General features: G+C 41.6%; 1 protein-coding gene across 1 annotated transcript in view; it reads right to left on the reverse strand.

Moving 5' to 3' along the window:
* Positions 1–6146: 6146 nt before the first annotated feature.
* FOXO1 (forkhead box O1) overlaps positions 6147–14578 on the reverse strand; it is a 66497-nt gene continuing 58065 nt past the window's right edge. The window contains exons 2-3 of the mRNA XM_075086020.1: positions 9421–10768; positions 6147–9035 (exon numbers count right to left, since the gene is read on the reverse strand). Of these exons, the coding sequence (XP_074942121.1) occupies positions 9434–10768 (1335 nt within the window). The 3' untranslated portion in view covers positions 6147–9035; positions 9421–9433. The remainder of the gene's footprint in view (positions 9036–9420; positions 10769–14578) is intronic.

Below are 14578 nucleotides of genomic sequence, written 5' to 3' on the forward strand. Positions count from 1 at the left end.
ACACACATTTCTCTTCCAGCTGACCTCAGCTGTCAGCACTGGAGAAGATGCAACCAGTGACACACCATTACTTCTAGACCGGTTCTGCTAGACTCACTGTCCACTATCACTGTTGACTATCTTTGAAAGGCTTTCATATGCCCACATGAATGACTTTAACCCCTTACCTGCCAACATAAGCAAAATAAAGTAGTGCTTTAGTCATGGGTGTGGAAGGGAGGCTCGGATTTGTAACACACTGTCTTATCCTTGCCCTGACCACAGCCTCCACAGAGCTGCTAGGGAAGAGCTGCTTGGGAAGAACAGAGATTTTGTTTCTCCCTGCTCTGTCTTACTTGTGCACTTTTTTCTGCCCTAGAAGCTTACAAGTCTAACTAGGTATCTTGCATTTGCTACATGGCAGTTTATTACGGTGAGAATATAATCTCAGTTGATGCCTCCCAGTGAAAGGTATCAAGTAAGACCCCCAACACAGAGACAGCCAGTCCATGAACACTGACAGAGAACTGGAAAGCGACACAGGGATGTTTGAAACCTCCTCACAGAAGGGTGTCGGGCAGCCGTTTCCAGCTGTACCTATTCACAGCACAACTAGACTGTGAAGACACCCTTGTAAGGTCAGATCAAAGGTCCACTTACGCCAATGTCCGGTCCCTGACAGTGGCCAGCAGCAGATGCATAGGAGAAAAAGCATAAGGAATGGGCCACGGACTGAGTAATCCCTTCCCTGGAATATGCTCCAAGCTTCCAGCAACCGGCCATTTAGAGACTTCCTGATCTAGAGGCCGCATCCGGAGCATTGTATTTAATAGCCACTGATGGACCTATCTTCTATTAATTTGTATAATCCTTTTTTGAATCCATTTATACTTTTGGCGTCCACAACATCCCATGGCAATGAGTTCCAAATTTTAATTGTGTACTGTGTGAAAAAGTACTTCCTTTTGTTTGTTTTAAACCTGCTGCCTGATCATTTCATTGGATGCCCCCAAATTTGTCACGAGAAACTCTGATTAATCATTTCCTATTCACCTTCTCCAATTTTACAAACCTCTATTACCTCATTCATCTATATCCACTCTCACTCATCCCTTCTTCTATGTAGTCTCTGCTCCTGGCTCTTTGTAGCCCTGCAATACCCACTCTGAAACCCAAACAACATGTAATATTCACGATATGGATGCATTTTGCATGCGAGCAGTAGCACACAGAGGTTTTCCATTCTCTTCTCCTACTCTTACTTCTACCGTGTCTTTTTGTCAGCTAATTGTGAGCTGAGACTTGCAAGAAATCCTATCACTATCCTGTATAATGATGCACTTAGCAATTTAGGTCATCAGCCGCTTCTGCTGATCATTGTTCAAATTAATTGAACAGCGCAGGTCCGTGAAGGAAAGCAACAGCAGCTTTCCTGTTTGGAAAAGCTAAGTACTACTTGTATTCAGATGGGCAACCCTTTAAAGTGTAGGCACTGAGAGGACTTCCATTATATCCCAGTTATCCCAGGAACTTCAGGGAGGAAAATTTGTGAAGCCACTGAAAATCCAAATAAGTTACACTGATCACCTGTGTCCACACGCTTGCTGACTTAGCCACATTTGTGAAGCACAGCTCCCTCCAGCACAGCCACTATTTCCCCCCATCACTCCATGCTGCTACCAAGTCTGTGTTACACATTCTGTGAAGCTAGGCTGTGTGGAACTCAAACCCAGCTCTTCTGATCATGATCCTTCTAGGACCCCTTGCAAATACCAGCATCATCTTTTTTTTTTTTCTTTTACTTCATTTGTCTGGCACTCAGTCCTACTTAAGCAACACGCCTCCCAGCAGTTGTATTGGAGTCCAGCATATTCAACACAATTGTATCGAATATTATTATGTTATTTTTGGAGCCAATACTAGCCCCATCTGCCTAGCATGCTGCTCAGTCACCAGCAGGCTCTTGGCTTGCTGTACCTACCACACCAGGACCACTGAGATGAAGACAGCCAGCTGCACAAGAAGACTGTAGGCGGGATGGCAGCACTTCTCATTTTATGCTGAAAATAAAACTTCCAAACACATGGTCTTACACCAGCAGAGTTTGCCTGTGGCAGAATGAGACATCTGGGCTGTGGAAACCCTGCTCAGAAGGTGCTCCTGTGAAAGCCTTGCCTTGCAGACCAACAAGGCTCAGTGCAAGGGATAAAGGACACCGAGGCAGGGTGGGATAGGGCCAGTGGTGGAGCAGCTGCATGGCCGCAAGACAAGACCCTTCCCCAGGACTTTCCCTGCCACCCCCAGGCTATTTTCAGTTTAGAAGCCTCCCGACGGGAGAGCCACAGGCCGATGAGACTTCCCACCTCAAAGGGCCCCTGGAGTCCTCCATGGCGTGAATCAACTTTGGCTTTGGGCCTCATTTGGGCATTGAGAGGTCTGTTGTATGGGCTGAAGGAGGAGGAGGAAGCAAAGAACTTCCTCACCACAACTCAGCCATCACCACTGAGGCTGAAAGAAGGACACAAGACCTTGCTTAGCCCAACTCCTCTGAGCAGGGTGGAAAGATATGAAAAAACCCCGAACAGTTACACTCACCTTCAGTGATGGGGTGAAGGGGGAAGAAAGGGAGGAGCAGGAAGTGGTAACTTATTTGGGCTACTGAAATGAGACTCCAGCTGTCACAGGGTTTCACAGCTCAATACTTGTTTTCACCTGGCCAAAAGGACCCAAGCAACACATCAGCCCAGGATGTTGTGTCATCTGCGGCTGCTGCTGGACACAACTTCAAAATCTAACAGAAGGTCCTTCTTTGCTACATTGAACCCTTATCCCAGAGAAATCCAGCCTCCTTTGCCCTTCGAAGCAACCACTTGCCCTGCTTCATCATCCCAGAAACAGCTCATCACACCTGCAGATTTTCTCATTTCTCTCCATTTCCAATGCATATACATCAACTTCTGTAACAGGCTTTTCCTTGAACTCCTTTGACTTCAGCAAAATTGTAGCTGATTGAATATTTCAGAAATAATTTAGACATTCCTGCCAAACTCCACAGTTCCTGGAAACTCAGCAAAGCTCTTGTGCAAGCTCTGGGCAGTTGCCTGCTCAGGTAGTGTCACCCTGGGGCACTGAGACGGAAATGCAACCACTCAGAAAGTCCTCTTCATTTAAGAATGGCATGAGCAAGTAGAGATGAGCACACAGGAAGGATGTAAAATGTTGAGGTTCCAAGTTATGAACAAGCTCCTTGACAGATTCTTCACTCCACAGCCCTATTACACCCATCAGAAGCTTCCTGCAGTGCTCCTCCAGTTGTACTGCACGAAGCCCTCATCCCTTTTCCCATCACCTCAGTGATAAACACCCACGCCAAGAAGTTTACTCACAACAGATCCATGCAAAATTTCTGAATGCCCCAGGGTCCAACAGCAAGTAGAAAAACAAAATAATGTAAGATGGGGCACTGCCCCTGCCTCCCCATTTTAGCTATCATTTTGGCACATGCCAGAACATTACCCCAGGCAAAACATCACCAGGTAATGAACAGGGATTTGCATATAATTCCAGCAGTAGGCATGACCACTGGCACTGCTCAGTGCAAGTTCTTCCTTCTCAGGGTCTTCACAAAATCCATCTTTGCACACCAGCTGCACAATAAATGGCCACAACATCTAATGCTATTTGTACTTTTAATTGGATTATCAATTGACGTGACATAATAGCTGATGTTTCTGTGAAAAAACATGTTTATTACATTGATGCAGAACTGACTCAGAACGTAAGGATGCTTTGAGGTTTCTGTGCTTTATCAGCAGAATCAAATCCCTTGTTGCCAGAGTGGCATAAATTGCTAGCCGGTCCCTTCCCAAGAGACAAGCTTTGACTATCACTCCTGACACCAGTAACTAGTCATGTACCGATTAGATGCACATCCTTTCCAACAGCTTCGCAAACACCCAAAGAGAGTATCTTTGGATCTTACAACCCTCCCATTCCAGAAGTCAGGCTTTTCAAAATGCCAGAAGATATCCTCAGCTTCCCCTAATGTGCAAAAACCCTTCCAAAACATACACTGAAGAAAAACGGGCAACGCTAAAATAGAGACGGAACTCCAAAGTACAAGGGAAAATTATTTTTCAAATAGCTTTAAATATTCCTATCTTTATGTGCAACATTCCTTCATGCTCTTTAGGTCTACCTCTGATCGCTTTAAGATCAAACTGGCACTTTTGCCAGCAATTCATTAAAAGCCTGCTCTCTGCCACCCCTCTCCCTCCCCACCTGCAGGCAAGCAGGGATCTGGGCCTCACAAGACTACTGTGGCGTGGGCGTTATTGGCTGTCTGTTTTGGCAGCCTCTCCTCCTTTCTTCCAGCTCTGTTTTGAAACACAATCTAAATTAAAAAAAGAAAACCCAACACCAAAAAACTAGACATTCCTGCTCTTTCCACTCACATCAGCGCTCCTGCCGCCGCAGCATAAAGCACAGCTGCAAAAGGAGCAGCACCATGCAGGTTGGCCTATATAGCCCAAATGTTCAGCAAAGAAAAAACCCTTACTCCAAGAAAAGGTACGTACTTCAGGAAGGCAGGAGGGGCAGAGAAAGGCGAGAGGCGAAGACGAGGAAAAAGAGGGCCAAGAGGACTTTGTGAACGGTCTCACTTTAACAGAGGGAGCAGAGGAAAGAGCAAAATGTCCCTCCGAAGCCAGCTCCCTCCCACATTTAATAGCATTAGGATCTAATGTGTAATTTGGAGTAAAAGACTGATTCTTTCCTGCAGTTTGATGGATGTTAGCGTCCCATTTTTTTTCTTCTTTAACAATGTATTACATAACATTCTGATACACTAATTACCATCTCATGTCATAGCAATTTTATTAAGAGCTTATACTTACAAATACCCATTCTGAAAGGACTTTTTTGTAATTTTCTCTGAACTAGGCTTGTTGAAGCACTGGCAACATGGTCTGATGCTGCCTAATGCAGCTTCCAGTAACAAAGCGTTTCTACACAAAGACCTCTCACGAGTCCTAAGAGTCAGGCATGGATTCTTCTTGCGTTTAGTTTCAAAGCCTTGTAAACAAGTTACTTTTAGCACACTATGTTGTGATAAAACACTGGTAACACAGCCCTCTTAGGTTCCTCTACCTGCTACAGTTCGAATTCCAGAAGCAATGCCAGGAGAGAGAAATTCCTTTATACCAAGTAATGGAAAATCTGTTAACTATTCTGCAGTTAGTGTTTGCTCGTTAATATGGTATCACCTTGCCAGGCAAGACTTGGTACCATGAGGTATTTTTCTGTATAAAATTGCTAATGCCATCAGGATTGTCCAAATGGGATCATCATCATTAAAAAGATTACGCGGTAAGGAAAGTGATTACAACAACGTTTGAGTAGAAGGATTACTAATCACAAGTAGAATCCTAGTACAAATCTCATTCTCCGTATACAAGAAAGGACACAAAACCTTTTAAACATAATTTATATACATTTATGGCTTTATACAACAAACTGTCAGGGATTGTTCTCGTGTGTCTGTAGAAGTACATCAGGCACTTTTTTCTGAAAATATTCACGTATGAATTTTAATTTTGCAACGTGACTAAGTCAGAGCAGTGAAGCGTTGAAGAGCTGTCACACCACTCGCAAGTAGAACTAGCAGTATGTACATGCCAATCTCTCACGATATTGCTGGTTTGTGGAACACCCTCATAAAGGAGGCCAGTTTTAATGCCAAGTAATTTGCTTTTTGTTTGCATCAACCATGCTGCATTTTACATTATGATTACCAAAATAATAATAATAATAATCATGAGAATACCTTATTTAAAATCAGTCATAAATTAAGGATTGTAGCAATTTCATAATGAAAATAGGAATTTCAAATCAGTAAAAAAATAAAAAAGTAATAACATACATCCAGTGGTTTAACAAGTGCAAATTTTATACTGTTTTATAATTGGTCCAATTTTAACTTCTCTTCTTAGGGATGCTCTGTTGACTTAAGCTGATAATAAGCAATATGACTTTTGCTTATAATGTAGGCAAACTGTCAGTTTATCAAAGCAGAGCTTTCCAATTAATGCATCTACTACCTAAACATATATCATATAGCTATATTATGGAAACAATACATCTTTATATTTAAAATATCTGAACAGCTCTATAATACAATAAACTTTTAATAACAGTACAAACCAGAAAAAAGTCAAAAACAAGGCTGCATAGGTAAGATCATCTGCACAATTCACAAACCAATCATTTACAACAATTCTGACAAACTAAGTTACTGCAGAAACTTGGTACTTTTACTAAAAAAAGGATTTATTACTAGAGGTCACATAATGTTTGTTTTCAAGGCAGATAACGTGCCCTTTCACCAGACTTCACAGTATTCCAGAATTACAATTGCAAAATAATATTAGAATGGCACCACAAAAAAAAAAAAAATAAAAATTTGACCACACAGTCCAAACCTCTGATTATCTACAACTGCTTTCTCACAAGAATTAAAAGGGGTTTCCTACAGACTGTTGTAATTAAGGAACGGCTACATTTATGTTATTCATAGTTATAAAAGGAAATGAAGAAAATATCTGTATACAGGAAGTTATACAGTAGCAGTAAATAATAAACAAGAGGTATATTGTTAAATGTAGCATATTCAGCTGCAACGCCATGGAATACAGCATTCAGTACTGCTTTCTTTGCATGCAGAGGTGACTTTTATGACTACTTTGGCCTATGCATTCAGTGCCCATTTGGGAGCAAACATTTTTGCACACGCAGCAGAAAGAAGGATCTTCAGAAACCCATATGTGAGCTCTCCGCTTGCTCCACTGCCAGGATTTACCATCAAGTCTCAGACACTACGAAATTGATGGTGAAGATGTTTAGAGATATTTGCCTGTAAAAGCAGGAGGCTTCATTGAGGCTTCAGCACTAAAAACATTTAATTTTGCTCAACAGAAGTTCAAAGACCAATTTCACACTGAGGGAGATCCTCTATTACAGGACAGCTTTACATCAACCTCTGGAACTGCTGACAACTGTAATAAGATATCTACAAAAAGTAGGACCAGCTGTAATTAGTAGTGATTTAAGCCCAACAGGGAGCTAAATGCTAGCACATCAATAAATACATTGCAGAGCCTTAGAAAAATCATAACAGGATCATTAAATATATGGCTTGTTACTAAACTTCATTTTCTTGGCACATCCCATTTCTTTCTCCACCACATGCAATCACTACAGGGAACATATGTTTCAGTTAGAACATTTTCCAGTTGTGGGCTACATAGACAAAACAAAAATCAGTGAAAAATATTTATTTCTCCCCTTCTTCACAACAGCCAGTCCTAGCACAGAAACTGTTCATCCTGTCAGTACACAAAAAAGCTCCAAGGATTTCTATAACACAAATGATGTGTAGCAACCAGTGAAAAGACAGGTGAGGCCCATTATCCACAGATCCATGAAAACCGCATTATGTGATTACAAAAAAATCAGAAAACATTTATCCAAGACCCAATCCCAAAAATGCTCAGGTAGCTGTCGCTGTGCATACTCCAACAAGAGCAGGTTTTCCACAGGAACAAGGCCTTTATCATTAATGCTCTCTCCTACCCTAAAGCTTGCGTATTTGTATAACTTTGCCACTTACTTTACCTTTCTTATTTAAAAAAAAAACAGTAATGTTTTGCCCTGTGGGGTCACAAAAGTTTTAGCCTCCCACTGAAAAGTAGTACTTGTGCCTCTTCAAACGTACTGCATTACAACAGGAACACTGACAGACCCTAAAACTAGTGCTAATTAAGACAAATGACAATTTTGTCATTATTTTTTCTAAAATTATGGATTTTCTCCAAAAGGTCCTGCTCTTGAGTGCACAAACATTATGAGACCTCCATGAAATAAATATAAATGTGAAGCATTGTACAAGCATCTAACAATGAATACTTAACACTTTGTGGTAGTCAGAGTTAAAATGATAGTAGAAGCAGATGACACTTCTAAAAATGCATATATAAAACTGATTAAATATTTCCTAAACATAAAGTTGTCTATATTTATACATCACACAAGAAAAAAAAAAAGGGACAGAAATGTTTTGTATTCAAGATACTTATTAAGCTTTTCCTTTATTAGCACTCCCAAGTGCTAGGGAAATTTATAAAAACATGTACTTAATCCAGTTAAAATACTGTACAAAATGAAGAGGTTGTGAATGCTGCCGATCTCAGATTTATTTTTTTTTAAGTTGCCTATGTAACAAAAGTAGACTTTAATTATAAGAAAAATAGCTTGGGAAGTATTCCAAAAATTATCTTAAGTCCAACAATAAAGTATTAGCCTGACAATGAAATCCAGATATATACTTGCATAAATTTACATGAATACAGGTAACTTACTTATCAATGGCATTTAACCTACTGTTTGCTGTGAATAGTCAGTGAGTTTAGTAGGATCATATTTAACAGGCTATTCTGTTCCCATATGAAATGTGTGGCAATTTTGAGTAAAATAATGCAGTTTATACTGCTGCAAGGCAAGTCCACAGTTATCTCAATTCATAAGAACACAGGTAACATCAACGAAGGTTAAACTTACTTAGGGCATGAGATCATCACAGTATTCTTACAAAAGTTTATAAACTTTTCTTGGACCAAAACAGATAGATAGTCTTAAAAAACAATTCTTCTTCTACAGATCATACTGTACAAAACCGAAAGCACAACATGATGTAAGAGTCTTTGCTGTGATTATATGGTGTAGTGAATTTGGCACTTCAGAGTAATGAAATTTCCAATGGCACAGTTCTTATCTACAGCAGCACATAACCTGCAAACCTTGGGCAAACATCCTGTACAGGAAAATACTCTGTCTGCTGCCAACTCTGACGAAAGGAAGAAAAAAGGAAAAAAAAGACCCCAAAAAAACCCAGTGCATGTGCACAGTTTTGTCAAGAAAATTAAAAAGGAAGGTGAAGGACATCTTTGTACTGCTTTTCTCAGTTCCTGCTGTCAGACAAGTCTGGAGAATTTAACCGTAGCCTAGGAAGAAAAAAAAAAAACAACAAAAAGAACAAATTAACATTCACAACAAAAGGTTACATCTATTAAAATACGCTCAAACTAGATTTAAGATAACTTAAACAGGGTGAAAAAAATCAATAGTTGCTAGTTACCAGCAAATCTTTTGTTTGAAATATCAATGGCAAAACATTAGTGTTCCACATGAAGCAATAGTAGTTGGTACATGGCAATCCTAATGCACCAGTGCAAACTTGATTTACAAACTAATAAAGGACTGGAAAGTGACTGACTGTAATAGAGGCACTTCGCATGCCAGCACAGAAGACCACCCAGATTTTAAGCATTTTGACATCTCTTTTCCCTTGAGTTGTTTTTCAGATTTATTATAAAAAGCACAGCTTACCTCCTACTACATCCTAGCCTGACACCCAACTGTGTGTGGTTGTCTTTACGCTGTGCTGAAAACTTTGGTTAGGCAATACACTGTCAAAGTTAAAATCTAATGTTTCTCCATCCATAAGGTCATTACGGATAATCGACTCCATGTCACAGTCCAACCGTTCAATTAACATGTCATCTAAGTCACTGGGAAGCTTCTCCTGGTGGAGGGAAACAATTCCCACCCTTCCGTAGCCATTACAACTGTTAACAGGGGCATACGGGTTCATAGCATTCATCTGCATCGGGTGACTCATAGGCACTTGTAACGAAGTCTTCACTGTCGACAAGCGATTTAGACCTGAAGTATGTGACATGGTGTTCACTGTGTGTGACAAGGCACGACCGTTAACTGCAGGTGTTGGCTGGTTATGCCCTTGGTGAGGGCGGGCATTAGGGTTCATCATTTTGTTGTGGGGTGGTTGACTGCCATAAGTTGGCATCACCGAGTTAGCAACCATTAACACGCTTTGGCCCAGTGCCCTGCCACCTGCCTGGGAAACACCAGTGTCTACTGATGCCAAGATATCATTGTGCGGCGGAGAATCGGAAGTCAGTAACTCCTTCAGAAGTCCTGCGGGACAGTTATATTGGCTCATGGATCCATAGCTTGATTTACTGTCTTGAAGAGTCTGCATAGGAATCTGGGGCATGCTAGCTTGAGCATAGGTAAATTTCCTGTAGTCTGGATTTGGTGAACCTATGCTTGTGGTTGAGGACGCGAACGAGTAACCTGGTGTTTGCTGCATCAGGGTAGCAGATGAAGACTGGGTTGACACAGTCATTGACGTATTAGGTGACAAGAGATTAAGGTTATCCAAAAGATTTTCCATGTTCTCAGAATTACTCATCTCTGAAAGGCTGGGTAGAGTAGAAGTCATTTTGGTGGCTGATGATGGGTATACCATGGAGTGCACATCCCCATCTCCAAGATCATCTTGCTCTGGCAAAATAGGAGACAGTCTTCCGCTAATCGTACTAGCATTAGAGCTAGTTCTAGGTCGAAATGTACTCCAGTTATCAAAGTCATCATTACTGTGAGAGCTGGGGCTTGCAGGCCACTTCGAGAACTGCGATCCGGGGCTGTCACCATTTCCCTCTTGACCAGACTGAAGGGATGCTTTTTTCTTGGCAGCTCTGCCTCTGCTTTTGGCAAACTTGCTGTTGTTATCCATGGATGCTGCTCGCCTCCTAGGAGATTTGCCACTCTTTCCTCCTTCAGGATTGAGCATCCACCAGGAACTCTTCCCTGTTCCCTCATTCTGCACTCTGATAAACTTGCTGTGCAGAGACAGATTGTGACGGATTGAATTCTGAAAAACAAAACAAGGTGTAAGAAATGGACAAAACATGCTGCTTTTATGGTGTACTAATATTTGTCTTTGCAAACATACTCTCATTTTGTTAGAAAACATGGGATAATCATGAAATGGGAAAACACGCCAGTCTGGAAACACCTTTTATGAGCACACCACTCAGAACTGGCTGAAACGAGCTTGTGGAGAGTTGCTATGTCGATTTGTCTGTCATGTGGCCTGGTCACATCTGACATTATAACAAGTTAAAATACTGAAGGAACTGTTCTGAAATACAAATTCCTCATAAAGGAGACAAAATGTACCAGAAGACCAAAACATGACTGAAGATCTCATTATCAGCTTCATCTAACAAGTTGAACCTGATTGTATTTAGGGATTTATATTTTTATTATTTTAAGCAAATTTCAGGAACGCTAGATCCTCTTCTACGGTCCTTATAATGGCATCTCATCAGGCATATCCCTAAACCCTGCAAACATGCCAGCCCAAGTATTGCCACTGAACATTAGTAAGGTTTATATTACTTGTGTTACATGAGAAAATGCATATAGAAAACCAGCTGAGGATTAAGTTCTATTTTTTATAAACAAACTTCACAAGTTGCCTAAGAAATCATAAGGGAGAAAGGAATGCAAACAGCATAGAAAAAATTGCATTTAAAACCTCAATCTTAAAACTATCGTTCTCTTTCAAAACCAACATTTTAGTATGTCAAATTGACTCTTCTAAAACCTGAGGGCACAAGGTACGTTGTGCCAAAACTGGCCAGAGGTACTGAAGCTTTTCATTATCTCCTGAGCCATGAGTAACGTTCCATGTTTTGTTCTTAAATCAAAAAAAAAGGAAGAAAAAAAATCCAAAAATCCAAAATCCAAGCCCACAGGTTGACCTGTTAACAAGAGACTACCCTTTGCATAACCAAGCTGTAGATAAACATTTTTTTCCTCATGTAATTTTCTGCTGAGCACATGTAAAGAACATTATATCAACAGAAAAGCTGTCCTATATTTTGACATAATTGCTAACAAAAGGCCACAAGTTCAGAGAGTGATGATCCAGGCAGCCACAGATGTTGGTAGGAGGGTGGGACAGTAGCACAGTCTACATGGGGACCCATGGTCTGTGCTAGGACTGCAATTCATGCAGAACAAGGAGGAGGGAACCACAAAACAACACATGAAATGGGTAAACCAGAAATTAGACCTCAGTGGCAGAGAAATCAGTGATGCATTAGCTGCCTTCCATTCATAGTCATTTTTAGCAGGTTGTCTAAAGAAGAATTTGGGGAAGCAGAAATGGAAAGGTTGTTTCTAGAAAGCAGTAGTAAGGCTGATCTTGACCAGCAGGCCAGTTATCTCAAAACACTAAATGGCTGCCACACCTATAAAAACACTGTTCTGTCTTTCCTGTTTTCCCACCTTTTTCCTCCTATCTATCTTCTCTTAAGTTTTTAACCTGACTCCCAAGGCCTAACACAGCACCAAACCATGAGGGTGATGCAGCTCATGGAGCTTTGCATGCCTTGTGAGGCAAACCAGAGGATGAGGGACACAGCCCACTGCTCTGGTCTTTGGCTACTTCTGCTGTATTTCCCAACCCAGAGTGCTGCCTGTGACAGTATCTTCAGAAACATCTTCCTTCACCTTCTCTACTCTACCTGTCCTCCCATGTACATCTGCTTTCTCAAAGATGCACATCTTTCTTCGTTGCCTATACATCCAGCTGACAGAAGAAAAAGAGCAAAGACCATAAGGAGGCATGCCAGGTGAAACCAGTCATTTCATGGGGCGCAGCTCAAATCAGAGACAACAGGCTCAAATACCCTGCAATGGCCAGGACATGTTGTGGACCATGGAAAGCCAACCAGCCAACCTGCAGAGCTCAACAGGAATGGTTACACTGGGGTCAAAGAGGAGACCTTCAGCAGATGAGGAAGTGTTACAGTCCCATAACACCTTACAGACAGCAGGGCCCTGAGACTCTTCCCCCCAGCAGTGCAGCTTCACCCCAAACAGGGGCACAAGGTGCTCTTCAACAGCAGAAGATGGCAGAATGTGGCCTCATGGCAGCTTGCTGTCCAACCAGCACAGCAAGGAGTCAAACCATGTGCCTAACCTCAGAGGCCTTTCCAACCTCTCCTTCCCCTCCAAAGAAGCATTTTTAACAAATTATCCTAGTTAAACAAACACCAGCAACAATTTGAGCATTTCCTTATTCAATTTTGAAAGGAAGCCACTCTCGTATTAACTAATTAACGCAGGACTGTATCTTTTCACTGTAGGTAAGCCTGCAATAAAAATCCCATCCTCTTTCTAGCTACAGGGTGTTAGGGAAGGCCTTGAAATTTTATCTTCACCAGATGCAGGTAACACATCGGGAGGGTAAGCTCAAAAATCCATCTTTGGACTTGCCCACGGCCACAAGGGCTGACCGAGGAGCCTTGTGAGGCCAGCCTAGCACAGCCCGTTGTTTCCAGTCGAGGGACACAGCCGACACAAATCCAGCTTTAGAAATGTTGCAAGAAAGTTGTTCTGCACGTGGGTTGATTAAAAACCTCCTGCGCCAGTTCGGGTTTTTTACTGTATTTTGTAAACATACCCAGTTGGCTCAGGCTTACTGTTTACTATCAAAATAGGCATATCAAACACACAAAACATCAGGAAGAGAAAATACCGTGCTAAGGCTCAGTTCCCTCTTTCTCTGCAACAGAAGTGTTAAATATTTAAGAAATCACTGCTATTCCTTAGTCATCAAAAATGCTATAATCTGGTATTATTGTACTGAGGACATCTGAGGTCGCTCTTTGAGTAACAGAGCTGTCTCCTAACTCTGCCAGCAATGAAAAAAAAATTTTCCTAACAGGAAAAGGTTTGCGGCCCAGAGCTTGTTACATAAATTCCTGTTTTTCACGCAGCCAGCAGGACATTAAAGAAGCTATGATTTACTAACTTGGAAAAAGTGTTGAAGAGGTAAATCTTGTGAAAATATGCACTGCTGGTAATGATGTTGTGTCTACAAATCTTTGCCAGACGCAAACATGACCTGATAAAAAAGTATAGCTTCAGCAGTGGATCTTGGCAGCCGGAGGAGCAGAGCGGCTGTCAGCGGCCGGGGCGCTCGGCGGCACCGCTGGCCCCGGCAGGCTGTAAGACGCCTCCAGCCATGGCTTTCAGCAGGACTTCGAAGCAAAGCCTCCCAAAACCTGGCCTGAATGATGCGAGAAGCAAGCGGCCGCAGTTTGAGGCGGGTTTCTATGCAGCGGCGACGCATGCCAAATTGCTCTGAGAGCATCTGCGCTGGAATTTTATGAAAAATTTGTCAGGATGGCAGCAGGGCTGCTGCCACCTGTGGGGTGTTTGCTGGGATTGAGTTTCAGCCTTTGAGATAAAGTGCAGAGAGCCTCTGCTCCTGTTTGGTCTGCAACCAACTTCATGCCATACTTCAGCACGACCAGGAACCGTGGATATGTTTATCTCTACTAGCTGATTTAAGAGCCAAACTATGCAAAACCAGTATCTGCTGAATGCAATGTGATGAGCGCATACCAGCTAATAATACTCGTGAAGCCAAGAAAACGATTCCTTTGAATCTACCCATTTATATCATTCAGGTGCAATTCCAACATCTCCCAAAGTCGAACCACACAGCCCTGCTTGCTGCTCTTCTAAGCAACAAATAAATTCAAACATTTTAAAACAATTAAAGAAACAAATGTCTCAAATATTTAATCCTTGAGTGCAAGTAGCTCTGCTGATATCTAATACTGTATTTAAACCCAAAAGACATTCATGCTAAAACATGTAA

This window comes from Phalacrocorax aristotelis, chromosome 1 (assembly GCF_949628215.1).
Source record: "Phalacrocorax aristotelis chromosome 1, bGulAri2.1, whole genome shotgun sequence".
Lineage (NCBI taxonomy): Eukaryota > Metazoa > Chordata > Aves > Suliformes > Phalacrocoracidae > Phalacrocorax > Phalacrocorax aristotelis.